Source organism: Pelobates fuscus, chromosome 2, assembly GCF_036172605.1.
Source record: "Pelobates fuscus isolate aPelFus1 chromosome 2, aPelFus1.pri, whole genome shotgun sequence".
NCBI classification, from domain to species: Eukaryota; Metazoa; Chordata; class Amphibia; order Anura; family Pelobatidae; genus Pelobates; species Pelobates fuscus.
In genome coordinates, this window is record NC_086318.1 from 136,821,020 (window position 1) to 136,838,365 (window position 17,346).

General features: G+C 44.8%; 1 protein-coding gene across 1 annotated transcript in view; it reads right to left on the reverse strand.

The window, feature by feature from the left end:
* Window positions 1-6,757: 6,757 nt before the first annotated feature.
* Window positions 6,758-17,346, reverse strand: part of MELTF (melanotransferrin) — an 80,409-nt gene continuing 69,820 nt past the window's right edge. The window contains exons 15-16 of the mRNA XM_063442730.1: window positions 11,318-11,507; window positions 6,758-7,206 (exon numbers count right to left, since the gene is read on the reverse strand). Of these exons, the coding sequence (XP_063298800.1) occupies window positions 7,139-7,206; window positions 11,318-11,507 (258 nt within the window). The 3' untranslated portion in view covers window positions 6,758-7,138. The remainder of the gene's footprint in view (window positions 7,207-11,317; window positions 11,508-17,346) is intronic.

The following is a 17,346-nucleotide window of genomic DNA, read 5'->3' on the forward strand; positions in this document are numbered from 1 at the left end:
TGCAAGCAAATTTAATAACATGCTTGCACTGTGGTTCCTTGCAAATTGTCTCTGGTGTCTTTATAAATGGATACCAGGAGACAAAAGGGCCAGGAAAGAGTATTGTGCATGTGTTTGGAGCCTGCTTGTGGGGTTGCGTGTGTGTAGAGTGAGCTGATTGTGGTGTGGTATTGTGTAATAAGGTCGGTTTTAGTCGTGTTGTGTTTTTGGTGTAATGTAATGCAAATGTGGCTATGGGCTGTAGAGAATATGTGTATTGGGGATGTTCTAAGTGTGTGCATACAGGTTATAGTGTGTACAGTATGTGTGTGTGTATATAGGTGATGTAGTGTTTGTTGGGGTTGTAGAGCGTGTGTGTTTAGGGGTGTAGTATGTGTTTGTTTACAATGAATCTAGTGTGTTTATAAGGGATCCAGAGTGTGTATTTTAGAAATGTAGTGTGTGTGTGTAGGTGGTGCAGTGTGTGTGTATACAGGAGTCTAGTGTGTGTTTGAAGGACCCAGAATGTGTAGATCTAGTGAGTGTGTGTATATAAGGATTCAGAGTGTATAAAGGGATCTAGTGTGTGTATATGATTCAGAGTTTGGTAAGGGATCTATTGTGTGTCTGGAACGTAATGTGTTTAGGAGTGCAGTATGTGTGTGAGGGGTGCTGTAGTCTGTGTGTGTATATATATATATATAGAATATGAATATGTTCGGAAGTATTGTGTGAGGGGTGCAGTGGGTGTGATGGATGCTTTGTTTGAGTGGTGCTGTTTGTGATGTGTGTGTGGCAGCTGTGTAAGGGTGCTGTGTGTGATGGTGCTGTTTGTGCTGTGTGTAAGGGTGCTGTGTGTGATGGGTGTGAGTGCTGTGTGTGATGGGTGTGAGGGTGATGTGTGTGATGGGTGTGAGGGTGATGTGTGTGCGAGTGCTGTGTGTGACGGTTGTGTGAGTGTTGTGTGTGAGAGTGCTGTGTGTGAGAGGGCTGTGTGTGATGTGTGTGAGTGCTGTGTGTGATGTGTCTGTGTGTGAGAGTGCTGTGTGTGATGTGTGTGAGATTGCTTTATGTGATGTGTGAGAGGGCTGTATGTGATAGTGCTGTGTGAGAGTGCTGTGTGTGAGAGTGCTGTGTGAGAGGGCTGTGTGTGTGTGCTGTGTGTGTGTGCTGTGTGTGATGTGCGTGCTGTGTGTGATGTGTGTGTGAGTGCTGTGTGTGAGAGTGCTGTGTGTGAGTGCTGTATGTGAGGGTGCTGTGTGTGATGGGTGTGAGTGCTGTGTGTGATGTGTGTGTGAGAGTGCTGTGTGTGATGTGTGTGTGAGGGTGCTGTATGTGAGGGTGCTGTGTGTGATGGGTGTGAGAGTGCTGTGTGTGTGAGAGTGCTGTGTGTGATGTGTGAGTGCTGTATGTGAGGGTGCTGTGTGTGATGGGTTTGAGTGCTGTGTGTGTGAGAGGGCTGTGTGTGTGTGATGTGTGTGAGTGCTGTATGTGAGGGTGCTGTGTGTGATGGGTGTGAGAGTGCTGTGTGTGTGTTTGCTGTGTGTTATGTGTGTGAGTGCTGTATGTGAGGGTGCTGTGTGTGTGTGATGTGTGTGAGTGCTGTATGTGAGGGTGCTGTGTGTGATGGGTGTGAGATTGCTGTGGATAAATGTTATGTGGGGGGGGGTAAAAAATAAAAATAACCAGTTATTAAGTCCTCCCCCTCCCTTCTTACCTTTAGCCTGGGAGGGGGGGGACCGGCACGCTGGTACCTGGAGAGAGTGGGAGGGGGCCGGCACTCTGACACCATCCCTGGTGGTCCAGTGGTGAGTGAACTCTAGCCTGCAGGCTAGAGTTCACTCTTGCGAGATCGGGTCGTTGCCATGGCAACGCACCGGATCTCGCGAGAGGAACCCGGCGGAGCTGCAAGATAGAGCTCCGCCGGGTCCTCTCCCTCCCCAGCCGCAGGTCTATTTAAGTGGGCCGGTGAGGGAGAGCTTATATCTCCCCACCGGCCCGCCATGGCACACAGCGGGGCCGGCGCTCAGATAGTGCCGGCCCTGCATAGATCCTGGGACCTCCCCTGCCGGCCACGGCCCAGGGCCACCGCGGCCCACCAGGCATTTGCCCGGTGTGCCCGATGGCCAGTCCGGGCCTGATTGCATTGGAATTCAAACACAGTCAGCATGAGTTTTTCATAAAGATAATATTTTTATGAAATACTCAGAAGTGACAGTGCCACTTTAAATCACTTTGTTTATACAACCCCAGCCACACCTTCCAGGGCCGGATTAAGAGCCCAGTGGGCCTGGTGCTGATAATTATGATGGGCCTAATTACAAAATCTTATTGACCAAAAACACTAAAACAGTCCTACCTCCTAAGCGTCATGTATCTGATGGAGATGATGCTGTAGGGAAACTCATAGGATGCAACTATGAGAAAACACATACCCTTTGCTAATCTCATGCTTTCATCTTTCAAGTAAACCCATACCCCCTAACAGCAGTGTCCAGTAAAGCAGGAAGTCTATGGATGCGGTAAAAGGGTGGGCTACTGACATAAATCACATAACCAGAACGGCCGAAAGGGCGAACATACACAAAAAGGGGGAATGTCTGTGTCCCTATGTCTCCCAGTCCCTTAGTGTTTGTGTCCTCATGTCTCCCAGTGTCCCCATGTCACTAGGGGACATTGAGAGACATTGGGACACTGGGAGACATGGGGACACAGATGCTAGGGAACACTGGGAGACCTGGGAAATCTGAGACTCTTGGGGACACTGGGTGACAGACACGAGGGGACACAGTGAGACATGGGGCACTGAGACACTGTGATATATAGGGGACACTGGAGACTTGATAAAAACCTGGGTACAGGTCAAAATGTTGCGGTGTCCAATAAACCTGCTTAAAGCTATCACAGTGAGTGCCTGAGATTATTTTCTTTTATACTAGGGGACACAGACACTACGGGCACAGAGACACTATGGGCACAGAGACACTACGGGCACAGAGAGACATGGGGCACTGAGACACTGATACATAGGGGACACTGATACATAGGGGACATTGGAGACTTGATAAAGACCTGGGTACAGGTCGAAACGTTGCGGTGTCCAATAAACCTGCCTAAATCTATCACACTGAGTGCCTGAGATTTTTTCTTTTATACTAGGGGACACTGAGACACTAGGAGACATGGGGACACAGAGACATTGGGAGACTAGGGGACTTTGGGAGTCTAGGGAACACTGAGACACTAGGGACACTGGCACACTACAGACACTGAGAGACACCAGGGACACATGGGGATACTGAGATACTAGGGACACGGGCTGGGAGACATGGGGACACTGCCATGTCTCCTATGTCTCAAAGTCGCCCAGTGTCCCCATGTCTCCCTGTGTCTCCATGCCTCTCAGTGTCCCCATGTCGCCCAGTGTCCCCTAGTGTTTGTATCCCCATGTCAACCAGTGTCCCTTAGAGTCTGTGCCCTCATGTCTCCCAGTGTCCTGATGTCCCTAGGACACTAGGGGACACTTAGAGACATGGGGACACTGGGAGACATGGGGCCACTGACCCACTAGGGACAGTGGCTGGGAGACATGGGGACACAGACTAGGGGCCACTGGGAGACATGAGGCCACTGTGTCCCTAGTGTCTCAGGGTCATGGGCATCCGTATGGGGGGGTAAAGGGGGTACTTGCCCCCCCCCCCCCCCCAGATTTTTCAGCTTGTGCTGCTATTTTTCGTTTTAGTGTGAGAATACAGTGCAATACCAGCGCTGGCCAGTAGGTGGCGCTGTGAATGGAGAAAGGCAGGAAGCTACAGCTTATCCCTGCCTCTCTCTCATGACTGAAACCGCAGGGGAGCAGCACAGAGACAGCCTACAGAGCAGGTAAGTGAGGGATGGGGGGGGTGGGGGAGACCGCATAGAGGAAGGTAAAGTAGAAGGAGCAGAAAGGTTCTGCAAGGGGCAGGAGGGGTCAGCAAGGAATAGAAAGGGGCAGCAAGAAGCAGGAAGGGGTCGAAAGGTTTTCAAGGAGCAGGAGGGTAAAGTAGAAGGAGCAGGAGGGGTCAGCAAGGAGCAGGAGGGGTCTGCAAGGAGCAGGAGGGGTCAGCAAGAGGCAGGAGGGGTCAGCAAGGAATAGGAAGGGGCAGCAGGAAGGGGTAGGGACGGTCTGCAAGGAGCAGGAGGGGTCACCAAGGAGTAGGAAGGGTCTGCAAGGAGCAAGAGGGGTCAGCAAGGAGTAGGAAGAGGCAGCATGGAGTAGGAAGAGGCAGCAAGGAGTAGGAAGAGGCAGCAAGGAGCAGGAAGAGGCAGCAAGGAGCAGGAAGAGGCAGCAAGGAGTAGGAAGAGGCAGCAAGAAGTAGGAAGAGGCAGCAAGGAGTAGGAAGAGGGAGCAGGAAGGGTCTGCAAGGAGCAGGAAGGGGCAGCAAGGAGCAGGCGGGGTCAGCAAGGAGTAGAAAGGGTCTGCAAGGGGCAGGAGGGGTCAGCAAGAAGTAGTAAGGGTCTGCTAGGAGTAGGAAGGGGCAGCAAGGAGAAAGAAGGGGCAGAAAGAAGTAGGAAGGGTCTGCAAAAAGCAGGAAGAGTCTGCAAGGAGCAGGAAGGGTCTGCAAGGAGCAGGAAGGGTCTGCAAGGAGCAGGAAGGGGCAGCAAGGAGCAGGAAGGGGCAGGAAGAATCAGAAGGAACAGAAAGGATCAGCAAGGGGCTGCAAGAAGCTGGAAGGGGCAGAAAGAAGCAGGAAGGGCAGTAAGAAGCAGGAAGGGTCTGCAAGAAGCAGGAAGGTCCATCAAGGAGCAGGAAGAGCCATCAAGGAGCAGAAAGGGATCAGAAAGAGAAAGGAGCAGAAGGGCGCAAAATAAGCAGAAAGTAGCAGAAAGGTAAAGGAGCAGAAGGAGCCTCAGAAGACAAAGAAGACTGTGTCAAATGAAGGAGAAGAAAATGAGATTGGAGCACTTCATTCTGGACCTTCTCATCTCCCCAGGTAAAAACAAACAATATCAGTGTTAATGTGTTCACTTTTATTTACTGAGTGTCAGGAAACACAGAGGGCTGCTGGGTAGGGGTGCCACTGATTGGCTAGATGGGTCAGCTAGCACTCTAAGCCAATCAGTAGCTCCCCACTCATAAAAACGTAAAACATTTTTATGAATCGGGAACTAGCGATTGGCTTAGAGTGTCAGCTGACCACTCTAGCCAATCAGCGGCACCCATGCCCAACGTCAATCTGCACTTCCTGACACTCTGTTTCAGACGTCGAATACCACTGAGCGACCTGGAGATCTGGAGCTGAAGGAAGCCTTTGGGGGTAAACCATTTGAGAGCGGTTTCACCCCTTCAAAGAAAGAGCACCCAGGGGCCTCCTTGCATCACAGCATTTTCATTTAGATAAAGTTGTTATGGTGACCAGAATGTTCCTGTAATTTGATGAAAGGAACACTATAGTGTCAGGAATACAAACATATATTCCTGACACCATAGTTGTGAAAACGCTATTCATCCTTGCTTTATGTGAAAAGGACTATGCTCCTTCCCTTTCATGACACTGTCAAAAAGGGGCCAAGCATGGATGTCATTACAATTATGCCCCCCCCCCCCACGGAAAAATTCCTGCGGACCTCCATGCTCAGGGTCCCCATGTTCCCCAGTGTCCCACTGTCTCAGCGTCCCCATGTATCGGAGTTGCTGTCTGGACTCTCTGTGCAGAGCTGCTCCCCCGCGGATCAGTGAGTAGAGAGAGGCAGGGAGGGAGATGCCGTAACTTCTTATCACTGCCTCTCTCCACACAAACAGCGACCCCTACTGGCCGGCGCTGGTATTGCAGAATAATCTATGTTTATACTGAGACAGACATTTGTATTGCCGGTATTACTGCAATACCGGCACCGGCTAGGCAGCCTCAAATACCTGAGAAATACTTCTGAGAAATACCTGGCAACCCTAAGAAATACATGAGAAATACCTGGCAACCCTAAGAGTAGTGTGTAAAAAAAAAAAAAAAAATTATTTTTTTTTTTTTTTTAAACCAATGGGCCTATTCCATGGGCCTGGGCCTGGAGCTGCAGCTCCATCAGCCCCTATGTTAATCCGGCCCTGACTCCTTCCCTGCCTGTGACAAAATGGTTTAAATTTTTAAACCATTCTTATCTCCTGGTCTGTTAATTGAATTTTATTCATACACATGAAAGGTGTTGCAGGCTATTAACCGGGAGATAAGAAATTTTAAAATAAACACATAAGGGAAGCTAAAAAAATGTTAGACTCTTTTTTTTCAGGTACTGTATCTTGAGGCAGTAGGAGTCTTTTCCAAGGAAGACTGCCTTCACAAATTGTTTTAACTTCTAATGGCAGAGAATTGATCAGTGAAACTGCAGGGGTATAATTTATTAATTAAACATTTTATCAAAATAAACTTGTTTTGATGCTTTCAGTATCCCTTTAGAGAGCGTGCACTATCATTGCATCAACAACAAACTGTAAACTGTAGAGACATATATCTTTTTGTTCCAGAAGGTTTCCTTATCTTAGAGATTGTCCATGCCAATCAGAGATAATAAAAGCTTGTGGTCCATTACCCACTGGAAGAAGCAGATCAGTGTGCAAAAAACGAATCAGAAACGCTGTTCTGCTTTTTCTGTTTGTTTGTATTTTAATATGGGACAAGACACTGGTGTTCTCTGATTTTATTCTAAGATGTCATTTATATTGCTCCATATTTTATGATATTTTTATCAATTATTGGTTATATATCACATTTTTGTGACTTGATTTTTTTTTCTACCAATGCTATTGGTTGTAGAGCTGTAATGTATATGTTGACGCATATGTAGTCATGCACAAGTTTCACATATTGCCTTTATCAAGTATTGTTGCAGCATTGTGGAGAAATACATATACACATATTATATATACCTGCTGACTATAAAGCTGTCTTAGAAATAGGCATATTTAATAAATAGATGGTTTAATGTTCGTGATGGACTTGACAAAGCACATTGCATGAAAATAATACAGAGCCAAAGAGTGTACAGTGCAGGTACACACCGAACATATTCACATTCCACTTTCTACCCATTCACAATTGAAGTCTTTTGTTGGTGAGCAACGATCCTCTTGATATTTGCACCTATGCAATTTCCATAGACATTCCAATAACATGGTAGCTGATAATTATACAGAAATCTTAAATAGAAGCATACTGAAAAATAGCAATACAGCAGCATTGACTGGAGTTAGCACTGTGAAGAAAAAAATAAAAGATAATTAATCATTATTATTATTAAAAAAATTTATAGCACCAACATACTTCACCATACTTTACTACTATAGAATGGAGTTATATGCTAACAAGTAGATTACATACAGTTGCAAGAAAAAGTATGTGAACCCTTTGGAATGATATGGATATCTGCACAAATTGGTCATAAAATGTGATGTGATCATCATCTAAGTCACAACAATAGACAATCACAGTCTGCTTAAACTAATAACACACAAAGAATGAAATGTTGCCATGTTTTTATTGAACACATCATGTAAACATTCACAGTGCAGGTGGAAAAAGTATGTGAACCCTTGGATTTCATAACTAGTTGAACCTCCATTGGCAGCAATAACTTCAACCAAACGTTTCCTGTAGTTGCAGATCAGACGTGCACCACGGTCAGGAGTAATTCTTGACCATTCCTCTTTACAGAACTGTTTCAGTTCAGCAATATTCTTGGGATGTCTGGTGTGAATCGCTTTCTTGAGGTCATGCCACAGCATCTCAATCGGGTTGAGGTCAGGACTCTGACTGGGCCACTTCAGAAGGCGTATTTTCTTCTGTTTAAGCCATTCTGTTGTTGATTTACTTCTATGCTTTGGGTCATTGTCCTGTTGCAACACCCATCTTCTGTTGAGCTTCAGCTGGTAGACAAATGGCCTTAAGTTCTCCTGCAAAATTAAGTTTTCCTTCGATGATATCAATCCGTCCAGGCCCTGACGCAGCAAAGCAGCCCCAAACCATGATGCCCCCACCACCATAATTCACAGTTGGGATGAGGTTTTGATGTTGGTATGCTGTGCCTCTTTTTCGCCACACACAGTGTTGTGTGTTTCTTCCAAACAACTCAACTTTGGTTTCATCTGTCCACAGAATATTTTGCCAGTACTGCTGTGGAACATCCAGATGCTCTTGTGCAAACTGTAAACGTGCAGCAATGTTTTGTTTGGACAGCAGTGGCTTCCTCTGTGGAATCCTCCCATGAAATCCATTCTTGTTTAGTGTTTTACGTATTGTAGATTCGCTAACAGGGATCTTAGCATTTGCCAGTGACTTTTGTAAGTCTTTAGCTGACACTCTAGGATTCTTCTTCACCTCATTGAGCAGTCTGTGCTGTGCTCTTGCAGTCATCTTTACAGGGCGGCCACTCCTAGGGAGAGTAGCAGCAGTGCTGAACTTTCTCCATTTATAGACAATTTGTCTTAGCGTGGACTGATGAACAGCAAGGCTTTGGGAGATACTTTTATAACCCTTTCCAGCTTTATGCAAGTCAACAATTCTTAATCGTAGGTCTTCTGCGAGGCATCATTCACATCAGGCAATGCTTCTTGTGAAAAGCAAACCCAGAACTGGTGTGTGTTTTTTATAGGGCAGGGCAGCTGTAACCAACACCTCCAATCTCATCTCATTGATTGGACTCCAGTTGGCTGACATCTCACTCCAATTAGCTCTTGGAGATGTCATTAGTCTAGGGGTTCACATACTTTTTCCACCTGCACTGTGATTGTTTACATGGTGTGTTCAATAAAAACATGGCAACATTTCATTCTTTGTGTGTTATTAGTTTAAGCAGACTGTGATTGTCTATTGTTGTGACTTAGATGATGATCAGATCACATTTTATGACCCATTTGTGCAGAAATCCATATCATTCCAAAGGGTTCACATACTTTTTATTGCAACTGTATAGAATCATATTGATAGAGACAAAAGGTGAAGAAGACCCTGCTTAAAAAACCTTACAATCTACAAAGAAGGGTTAAAGAAGCACAAGAGGAAGAACAGCGTGTCAGAGCATAGGACGGACTGATGGATATGATACCGTAAATTAAATGGACACTTTAGTTATCCTAACAACTTGAGCTTACTGAAGCAGTTTTGGAGTATAAATCATGTCCGTGTAGTTTCAATGCTTAATTCTCTGCCATTTAGGAGTTAAATTACTTTGTTTATGCAGCCATAGTCACACCTCCCTGCATGTGACTTACAGAGCCTTCCTAAACACTTCCTATAATGAGTCATCAAATGTTTACACTTCCTTTATTGCAAATTATGTTTAATTTAGATTTTCTTATCTCTTGCTCTGTCAATAGGTTGCAAGGCTTTGCAGGATCCTCCTTTATGTAATTAAAGTTCTATTTACAGAGCAGGTAAATTAAAGTAAGTTACATTTGATTAAAAATAAAACAATTTTGTTTTAATGAAGGCTGTGTCAGGGGAGGTGTGGCTAAAGCTGAAAATTGAAAGAAACAAAATTGAATGAACTCCTAAATGGCAGAGAACCGAGCAGTGAAACTTCAAAGCCAAGATCTATACACCAAAACTGCTTCATTAAGCTAAAGATGTTTGGGTGACCATAGTGTCCCTTTAAGCTAGTAAATGTGATGCATAGAATCATCAAAGCAATATGAGAATGAACTGTACTATGGAAGCAAATGTAGGGCTGTTGTAATGAGAGAAGTGACACACAGGAATATGGTATGCTTTCCTATTTCCTAAAAAGAGTTTTCAGTATCTTTGTAAAGGACTGGAGGCTAGGGTAGAGTCTAAGAGAGTTTAATGGTACAAGGAAGTAAAATACATAGGAATGGTGCTGCCCTCAAAAATCCTGTACATGACAGAATTAGCAGTGCGGAAACAAGTAGATGACAGGAGAAGGTCATTTGCAGGGAGAATTGCTTAATAATGTATTTATTGACTAGGAAAGAAATGTATTGTGGAGTGGAATTAAAAAAGGCTTTGTAAGTTAGTGTTAACAATTGAATTAGATCCTGAAGGCTCATGATTTACAAAGGGGTGAGGTGTCAGAGTAGGGATACATATACTTAACAGTACACTGTTTGGCCCATTTTCGCTCACTATTGGTCTGGTCTCCCCAAATAGTTTTTCCTGAAACAATTGCATGGGTGAAATTAGTCTGAACCAAAACGCCATATGAACGAATTTTGATTCACCCAAACTAAAGAAATTCAGAAGAACCGTTTCTGCTGAATCAGGGATATGGGTCACTCTATGTGGTGTGTTAAAAAGTGCCTAAATAGTTTTAACCACTATCCCAGCTGCATTTGGCAGGGAATGTGTTTCAGATAAAAGTAATTTAGGAAATAAATAAAAATTGAACACTTTTGGTGTAAATCTAAAGCATAGCGTAGCTGTAGCTGTAGCTGTAGAATTGAGCATGATGGACTTATTTTTATATGTAGAAATCTCTGCATTGTGCTAGCTTGTCAGTTAGAACATGTCTAAATGATAAAGTTTTTCTTTATAGCTTTTGTTTTTACCTCTTTAGTTGGCACCGCAGTAGAGACTACCAACATCCACATCCAAGTGACATGGAAACATTCTACAACTCTTGGCATGTACCATCCCCGTAAATGCCATGAAGTGTGATCACTTGCTTTGTGTGTGTAAATTCCATAATTGTGTAATCCAGTCAATATGTATATTAACACAAATCAATGGATGAAAGGGTGGCTCAAATTAATAAACTATTTGTGGCCATATATTACACTAATCTGACTCTTGCCTAGAAAATGTTAAACAGAGAAATGGAGCGACAGCAAGTGTACTTCACTTAGGGTGATGTGGTTTGAGCCTTCCCTGTTTAAGTTTATCTTTGTCAATAAAATGTAATTTTAGGGTGTCAAGTTATTAGACTAAGCTTTGAGCTAAAGGCTGAAATTTGCCAACTCACACTTTGCTGCCCATGTGAGCAATCGTGGTGAAAAACAGAAACAATTAAAAACATATTTATGGACATCTAGTCCAGGGCTGTCCAACCTGCGTCCCCCCAGATGTTGCTGAACTACAACTCCCATGATTCCCTGGCTATCTGTTTAATTGAAAGAATCATGGGAGTTGTAGTTCAGCAACATCTGGGGGGCCGCAGGTTGGACAGGCCTGATCTAGTCCATAAATCTATAAGTAAAATATTTTTGTTCTTGGGAAACATATTTCACAGTTTAAAAGTATTTCTAAGGTCGCATTCTATCATTTGGAATCTTTGAAGAGCAATGACTCACTACAGACCCGAGAAAGTCTACTGACCAACAGCTGTTCTATCAAGTCTTATAGTTCATACATACCTGTACTAGAACTACACTGTAAACCTTCCAATGAACTAATATAATTTGTTCCAAGCCATTTCTCTGCAGTTTTCTTGTCTTTGACAGGAACAATTTTATTAGTGGAATCTTTGAAGATCAAGTCTTTTGAATTATATTTGGAAGAGTCAAACATTTTGAATTCAAGATGACTGTCACTTCCATAGTATTCCTGAACAGAAGACAAAAATGAACATTTCAGAAATTCAACATTTACCATAATTCCCAAGGTCAACTATGTTGAATGATTAATTACCTAATATTCTATTTAATATGTATATTAACCCCTTAATGGCTAAGGCTCTTTTGAGATGCAATACATTTGTAACCAAGGCCTTTTTGGCACTTTTTGCAATGCGTTCATTCTACCACAATTTCACCCTTTCTGTTTAAATGTACCAAGACATATTGCTTATAATTTTAAGGGAGAAATATAGCTTTCTTTTAATACCCTATATGTATACATAACAGAATATTAAATAGTGATAACATATTTAAAAATTGAAAAGAGATGACAATAAAAAAAAATTTTCCCCCCAGTTTTTACATTTAATAATTTCTACATCACATCAAGTGCAACTAAAATCTCGACTTAGTCCTGATTGCTAAAATGCCCAATATGTCTAGGATATTTAGAAGTTATAAAACAAATGAAGCAAAATAGTTTTAACTAGAGATGTACCGAACTGTTCGCTGGCGAATAGTTCCGGCGAACATAGCGTGTTCGCGTTCGCCACGGCGGGCGAACACATGCGCGGTTCGATCCTCCCCTTATTCGTCATCATTGAGTCAACTTTGACCCTGTGCCTCACGGTCAGCAGACACATTCCAGCAAATTAGCAGCAGACCCTCCCTTCCAGACCCTCCCACCTCCTGTACATTGATAGCTAGGCTAGGCTATTCAGTGTCCACTACAGTCCTGAAGGACTCATCTGATCTCTGCTGTAAGGACAGCACCCCAAAAAGCCCTTTTTAGGGCTAGAACATCAGTCTGCTTTTTATTTTTTTATTTTTTTGTGTAATGTAATTGCAGTTGCCTGCCTGCCAGCTTCTGTGTCAGGCTCACAGTGGATACTGTGCCCACTTGCCCAGTGCCACCACTCATATCTGGTGGCACAATAGCTTAAGCTTGCATTTAAAAACAAATTTTTTTTTCACTGTAATAGATTGAATAGCAGTTAGTTGTCTGACAGCTTCTGTGTCAAGCTCACAGTGGATACTGTGCCCACTTGCCCAGTGCCACCAGTCAAATCTGGTGTCACAATAGCTTAAGCTTGCATTTAAAACCAAAAAAATTTTTTTCACTGTAATATATTGAATAGCAGTTAGTTGTCTGCCAGCTTCTGTGTCAGGCTCACAGTGGATACTGTGCCCACTTGCCCAGTGCCACCACTCATATCTGGTGTCACAATAGCTTAAGCTTGCATTTAAAAACAAAAAAAGTGTTCACTGTAATAGATTGAATAGCAGTTAGTTGTCTGCCAGCTTCTGTGTCAGGCTCACAGTGGATACTGTGCCCACTTGCCCAGTGCCACCACTCATATCTGGTGTCACAATAGCTTAAGCTTGCATTTAAAAAAAAATATATGTTTTCACTGTAATAGATTGAATAGCAGTTAGTTGTCTGCCAGCTTCTGTGTCAGGCTCACAGTGGATACTGTGCCCACTTGCCCAGTGCCACCACTCATATCTGGTGTCACAATAGCTTAAGCTTGCATTTAAAAACAAATTATTTTTTTCACTGTAATAGATTGAATAGCAGTTAGTTGTCTGCCAGCTTCTGTGTCAGGCTCACAGTGGATACTGTGCCCACTTGCCCAGTGCCACCAGTCAAATCTGGTGTCACAATAGCTTAAGCTTGCATTTAAAACCAAAAAAAAAATTTTCACTGTAATATATTGAATAGCAGTTAGTTGTCTGCCAGCTTCTGTGTCAGGCTCACAGTGGATACTGTGCCCACTTGCCCAGTGCCACCACTCATATCTGGTGTCACAATAGCTTAAGCTTGCATTTAAAAACAAAAAAAGTGTTCACTGTAATAGATTGAATAGCAGTTAGTTGTCTGCCAGCTTCTGTGTCAGGCTCACAGTGGATACTGTGCCCACTTGCCCAGTGCCACCACTCATATCTGGTGTCACAATAGCTTAAGCTTGCATTTAAAAAAAAATATATGTTTTCACTGTAATAGATTGAATAGCAGTTAGTTGTCTGCCAGCTTCTGTGTCAGGCTCACAGTGGATACTGTGCCCACTTGCCCAGTGCCACCACTCATATCTGGTGTCACAATAGCTTAAGCTTGCATTTAAAAACAAATTATTTTTTTCACTGTAATAGATTGAATAGCAGTTAGTTGTCTGCCAGCTTCTGTGTCAGGCTCACAGTGGATACTGTGCCCACTTGCCCAGTGCCACCACTCAAATCTGGTGTCACAATAGCTTAAGCTTGCATTTAAAAACAACAAAGTTTTTTTCACTGTTATAGATTGAATAGCAGTTAGTTGTCTGCCAGCTTCTGTGTCAGGCTCACAGTGGATACTGTGCCCACTTGCCCAGTGCCATCACTCATATCTGGTGTCACAATAGCTTAAGCTTGCATTTAAAAACATTTTTTTTCACTTTAATAGATTGAATAGCAGTTAGTTGTCTGCCAGCTTCTGTGTCAGGCTCACAGTGGATACTGTGCCCACTTGCCCAGTGCCACCACTCATATCTGGTGTCACAATAGCTTAAGCTTGCATTTAAAAACAAAAACATATTTTTTCACTGTAATAGATTGAATAGCAGTTAGTTGTCTGCCAGCTTCTGTGTCAGGCTCACAGTGGATACTGTGCCCACTTGCCCAGTGCCACCACTCATATCTGCTTTCACAATAGCTTAAGCTTGCATTTAAAAACACATTTTTTTTCACTGTAATAGATTGAATAGCAGTTAGTTGTCTGCCAGCTTCTGTGTCAGGCTCACAGTGGATACTGTGCCCACTTGCCCAGTGCCACCACTCATATCTGGTGTCACAATAGCTTAAGCTTGCATTTAAAAACAAAAAAAAAATGTTTTCACTGTAATAGATTGAATAGCAGTTAGTTGTCTGCAAGCGTCTGGGTGTCAGGCCTTCAGTGTGTACTCTGCCAACCTCTGCAAGTGCACTTTGCCACTCATATCTGGTGTCACAATAGCGTGCCTTTAAAAAGCAAAAAAGTTTTTCACTGTAAGCTAATAGCAGTCAGTGTCCTTCAAGCGGGTGTCAGGCCTTCAGCGTGCACTTTGCCACTCATATCTGGTGTCACAATAGCGTGCCTTTAAAAAGCAAAAAAGTTTTTCACTGCAAGCTAATAGCAGTCGGTGTCCTTCAAGCGGGTGTCAGGCCTTCAGTGTGTACTCTGCCAACCTCTGCAAGTGCACTTTGCCACTCATATCTGGTGTCACTATAGCGTGCATTTAAAAAGAAAAACGTTTTTCACTGTTATAGATTGAATAGCAGTTAGTTGTCTTCAAGCGGGTGTCAGGCCTACAGCGTGTACTCTGCCAACCTCTGCCAGTGCACATTGCCACTCATATCTGGTCTCACAGTAGCTTGCATGCATAGTACCACTAATCCAAAAAAAAATGACAGGCAGAAGCAGGCCACCCCGCAGGGGCCATCGTGGTCGTGGTGCTGTGATTCCCTTTGGCCCTAGAATAATGCCCAGTTTTCAGAGGCCACGTACCCTGAACTTGAAAAGTTCTGAGGACATAGTTGACTGGCTAACACAGGACACCCAATCTTCTACAGCTTCCGCTCGGAACCTTGACGCACCATCCTCCTCCAGCTTAGCTTCGAGCACCTCTCAAGATACCACTCACCCGCCTGCCGCCACCACCAACACTAGCACCACAGCCACTTCACTTGGTATGTCAGAGGAGTTATTTACACATCCATTTGAAGAAATGAGTGATGCGCAACCATTATTGCCAGAGGATGTAAATAACAGGGATATGTCTCAGGCAGGCAGCATTACACACATGGACGTACGGTGTGATGATAATGATGTTGTACCCGCTGCTGCTTCCTTTGCTGAGTTGTCAGATACAAGTGAAGCGGTTGATGATGACGATGCGTCCATGGATGTCACATGGGTGCCCGCTCGGCCAGAAGAAGAACAGGGCGAAAGTTCAGATGGGGAGACAGAGAGGAGGAGGAGGAGACGAGTTGGAAGCAGGGGGAGGTCATCGCAAGGAGCTAGTGGCACAGTCAGACAGCATGCATCTGCACCCGGGGTCAGCCCGACAGCACGCCAATCAACGCATGCTGTGTCCACCACCAGAATGCCGTCATTGCAGAGCTCAGCAGTGTGGCATTTTTTTTGTGTGTCTGCCTCTGACAACAGCGATGCCATTTGCCACCTGTGCCAAAAGAAGCTGAGTCGTGGGAAGTCCAACACCCACCTAGGTACAACTGCTTTGCGTAGGCACATGATCGCACATCACAAACGCCTATGGGATCAACACATGAGTACAAGCAGCACACAAACTCAAAGCCGCCATCCTCCTCCTGGTACAGCATCTTCAGCCACGTCAACCACTGCTGTCCTCCTTGCCCCCTCTCAACCATCCGCCACTCCGTCTCTTGCCTTGAGCAGTTCCCGCTCATCTGCCCACAGTCAGGTGTCTGTCAAGGACATGTTTGAGCGTAAGAAGCCAATGTCAGAAAGTCACCCCCTTGCCCAGTGTCTGACAGCTGGCTTGTCTGAACTATTAGCCTGACAGCTTTTACCATACAAGCTGGTGGAGTCTGAGGCGTTCAAAAAATTTGTGGCTATTGGGATACCGCAGTGGAAGGTACCCGGACGAAATTTCTTTGCACGAAAGGCAATTCCCAGCCTGTACTCGATTGTGCAAAAGGAAGTAATGGCATGTCTGGCACACAGTGTTGGGGCAAGGGTCCATTTGACCACTGATACCTGGTCTGCAAAGCATGGTCAGGGCAGGTATATCACCTACACTGCGCATTGGGTAAACCTGCTGACGGCTGCCAAGCGTGGCTCTGCAGAGGAGTTGGTGACACCGCCACGACTTGCAGGCAGGCCTGCTGCCACCTCCTCTACTCCATCCTCTTCCATAACCTCCTCGGCTAAGTCCTCTTCTGCTGCTTCGTCTTGCTCCACATCAACGGCACACCCCCAGCTCCCCAGGTACTATTCCACATCCCGGATACGGCAGTGTCACGCCGTCTTGGGTTTGACTTGCTTGAAAGCAGAGAGTCACACCAGACAAGCACTCCTGTCCGCCCTGAATGCACAGGTGGAAATGTGGCTGACTCCGCAGCAACTGGATATCGGCAAAGTGGTTTGTGACAACGGAACAAATTTGTTGGCGGCATTGAAGTTGGGCAAGTTGACACATGTGCCGTGCATGGCACATGTGTGTAATCTGATCGTACAACGCTTGATTTGCGACAGCCCGACACGTTGGAATTCAACACTCCTAATGTTCGACCGCCTGCTCCAACAAGAAAAAGCCGTTAATGAATATTTGTATGACCGGGGTGCTAGGACAGCCTCTGGGGAGCTGGGAATTTTTTGCCACGTTACTGGACGCTCATGCGCAATGCCTGTAGGCTCATGCGTCCTTTTGAGGAGGTGACAAACCTAGTCAGTCGCACCGAAGGCACCATCAGCGACATCATATCATTTGTTTTCTTCCTGGAGCGTGCCCTGTGAAGAGTGCTGGATCAGGCCGTAGATGAGCGTGAAGAGGAAGAGTTGTGGTCACCATCACCACCAGAACCAGCCTTATCAGCATCGCTTGCTGGACCTGCGGCAACGCTGGAAGAGGATTGTGAGGAAGAGGAGTCAGAGGAGGAATGTGGCTTTGAGGAGGAGGAGGAAGACCAACCACAACAGGCATCCCAGGGTGCTCGTTGTCACCTATCTGGTACCCGTGGTGTTGTACGTGGCTGGGGGGAAGAACATACCTTCATTGATATCACTGAGGAGGAGGAACGGGAAATGAGTAGCTCGGCATCCAACCTTGTGC